This window comes from Apaloderma vittatum, unplaced genomic scaffold (genome assembly GCF_000703405.1).
Source record: "Apaloderma vittatum isolate BGI_N311 unplaced genomic scaffold, ASM70340v1 scaffold25533, whole genome shotgun sequence".
Lineage (NCBI taxonomy): Eukaryota > Metazoa > Chordata > Aves > Trogoniformes > Trogonidae > Apaloderma > Apaloderma vittatum.
In genome coordinates, this window is record NW_009709006.1 from 7,098 (window position 1) to 9,529 (window position 2,432).

Here is a 2,432-nt window from a genome sequence, read left to right on the forward strand (position 1 = left end):
CTCCAGGCAGACGGTTCGCTGCCGCAGCGCCTCCCGCACGCTCATGTCCAGGTTGTTGTAGGTCTTCTGAGCTGCCAGGTGCTGGGGAAGAGGTGGCCTCACTCAGCACCCCAACGTGGTGTCACCCCAGCGGGGGATGCCAAGCCCTGGGGACGCACGGGGCCGATCCGTGCTGGCACGTGCGTGTCATGGGGTGGGCTTGCACAGGCACAGGCAGGTGTGAGCACCCCACCGGTGACATATGAGGGGCCACACTCGTGCCTGGGCGTGCCAGCATGCAGGGTACTCACAATGACGTCGAAACGGGAGTAGAGACCGACTACTTGCCCTGCGAGGAGAGACAGCACAGAAGCTGGTGAGGGGACCTTGGGGGCTACCCGCCATGCTCTCCCTGCACCCCGAGGGGCAGCCTAAGGGCCAGGAGGAAGTTTTTGAGTGGGATTGAGGCTGGAGCCACGGGCAGAGGGAGATGGGGGAGGGTCGCTGGTGCCCTCCCCAGGTACCGGCATTGTTGATGACAGGCAGGGCAGAGACACGGCGGTCCACGAAGATCTCCAGGGCAGTGTAGATGGGAGCAGTCTCGGGCACAACAGCCACGTCACGAAAGGTGCCGATACACAGTTCCTGCACTGTTTTCTTCAGGAAGCGCGGCTTGGGGATGGTAGAGCCCTGCGGCAGGGCAGGGCAGTGCAGGGCTGGCACCCACACGTGCCCCAACACTCTTACTTGTGCCCTTAAGCACCCACCGTGTGTGCACACTCAGCCCTGACACTCACAAAGATGTGGAGGAACTTGAGGATGCGCTTGTGGGTCAGGATGTGCAGGACATTGCCTGAGACGGGCTCGATGTCAGGCAGGCGGTGGATCTTGTGCTTGATCAGGGAGTAGACAGCATCGAAGAGGCTACGGGTGATGAGGACACCGTGAGGGCTGCATCCTGGGCAACCCCCTGTGGGGTGTGCTCTCCTGAGGTGGGCAGATGCTCACCTGTTGCTCGGGGAGATGTAGACCAACGGCTTGAAGGACCCCTGCAGGTACACCTCTGCCAAGGGAGAGAGGTAGGAGAGTGGGTGCTGCAGCACCTTCATGCAGTCCCCATCACCATGCCCTGCACAACATCCCCAGCCCAGCCACCTTCATTGCCCCGCCACGTTTACCTCTCCAGGTCTCAATCTTGTGCTCCTCCACCTCGTAGATCTGAACCTGAGAGAAGAGAGATGTCCTGGTCATGCTGGCCCCATGGTGGGGTTGAGGGGCCTCTGGAGCACTGCCTTCTTCCCCATGCATCTCACCCCACCACCCTAAGCAACGGGATCACATCTCGGGTGTTGGCCAGAGGGGATGAAGCAGACCCTGGACTGGCCCAGAGCATCCCCTGGTCACGGTCTAGTGATGACAAGGGAACGGGGGGAGGGAAGAGGAGACTAGGAGTTGTGGGGACAACCTCTGCCAGCCCCATGCCTGCCCTGACCCGCCATGCCCTCTGTGCCACACTCACCAGGGGCGAGCGGTAGTAGCGATGGAGAATGTTGATGAAGTCGGTGATGGTGAGCATCCCTGCAGAGACACACGGGGCTGGCAGCCCCGGCCGCGCCGGTCCCGCCCAGGGCAGCTAAGCAGCGCTGCCGCACTCACCCACAAACCTCTGTGTCTTGCTGTCCCACAGCGGGGCGGCACGCACCCCGTTGGCCACCAGCGCCACGAAGGCTTTCTTGATCTGCCAGTGGAGCGCGGAGATGATCAGGGGGGTCTCCGAGCCTGCTCTCCCCACCTGTTCCCACCCATTCCCAGCTTTGTCACCTCCAGAGAGATGTCGAAGACAACAAGCTTGCAGCTGGTGGGGACGGCATCGTAGCAGCAGTGGCTCCTCAGGAAGTGCATGTAGACCTCGGAGTCTGGGCTTTGAAATTCACTTTCCGGACCCAGCCCCAGCACCTCGTTGCCCAGCGTGAAGGTGATGGGTCTTGGGCTCCTCTGCCTGTCATCTTCTTCCTCCTCTTCCTCTTCCCTGGAGCACAGGGCCTCCAGGCACCCTGCGGGTAAACTCATCCCAGCCCTGGCCAGTGAGCTGACCCACTGGGTCTCAGCGCCCTCCTGCCTAGGGGGGAGCAGGGGTATGCTGCGGGAGGGGTTGCTCCCCACAAACCCCCCCGTTCCCCACTCCACAGAGGCAGCACACAGCACTGCAGCTCTTCAGTTTAGGGGGGGAGCTGGGAGCTGTTGGGAAGGAGCTGAGGAGTGAGGTGGGCAGAAAACCGACACATTCATTGCATTAGTGAGCCAGCCACCCCTCCTACATCCCCCCAGGCACTGCCTTCTACCCACCTTCCTCCTCAGGGCGGGCAGTGGCATCCAGCAGCGCCTCCTGAGGGGGCACATAGTGAGGGGGAGTCAGCAGGAGCCAGCCCAGCCTCTCCCTGACCAGTGGCTGG

At 62.3% G+C, this 2,432-nt stretch overlaps 1 protein-coding gene across 1 annotated transcript in view; it reads right to left on the minus strand.

The window, feature by feature from the left end:
* The window catches only part of LOC104271935 (5'-AMP-activated protein kinase subunit gamma-3-like), a gene marked incomplete at its 5' end in the record, with an annotated part of 3,789 nt that extends 1,361 nt beyond the window's left edge, over positions 1 to 2,428 (minus strand). The window contains 10 exons of the mRNA XM_009866772.1: positions 1 to 81; positions 291 to 328; positions 504 to 669; positions 777 to 903; positions 988 to 1,042; positions 1,158 to 1,203; positions 1,499 to 1,557; positions 1,636 to 1,717; positions 1,801 to 2,033; positions 2,326 to 2,428. Coding sequence (XP_009865074.1) covers positions 1 to 81; positions 291 to 328; positions 504 to 669; positions 777 to 903; positions 988 to 1,042; positions 1,158 to 1,203; positions 1,499 to 1,557; positions 1,636 to 1,717; positions 1,801 to 2,033; positions 2,326 to 2,428 — 990 coding nt within the window. The remainder of the gene's footprint in view (positions 82 to 290; positions 329 to 503; positions 670 to 776; positions 904 to 987; positions 1,043 to 1,157; positions 1,204 to 1,498; positions 1,558 to 1,635; positions 1,718 to 1,800; positions 2,034 to 2,325) is intronic.
* Positions 2,429 to 2,432: the final 4 nt, after the last annotated feature.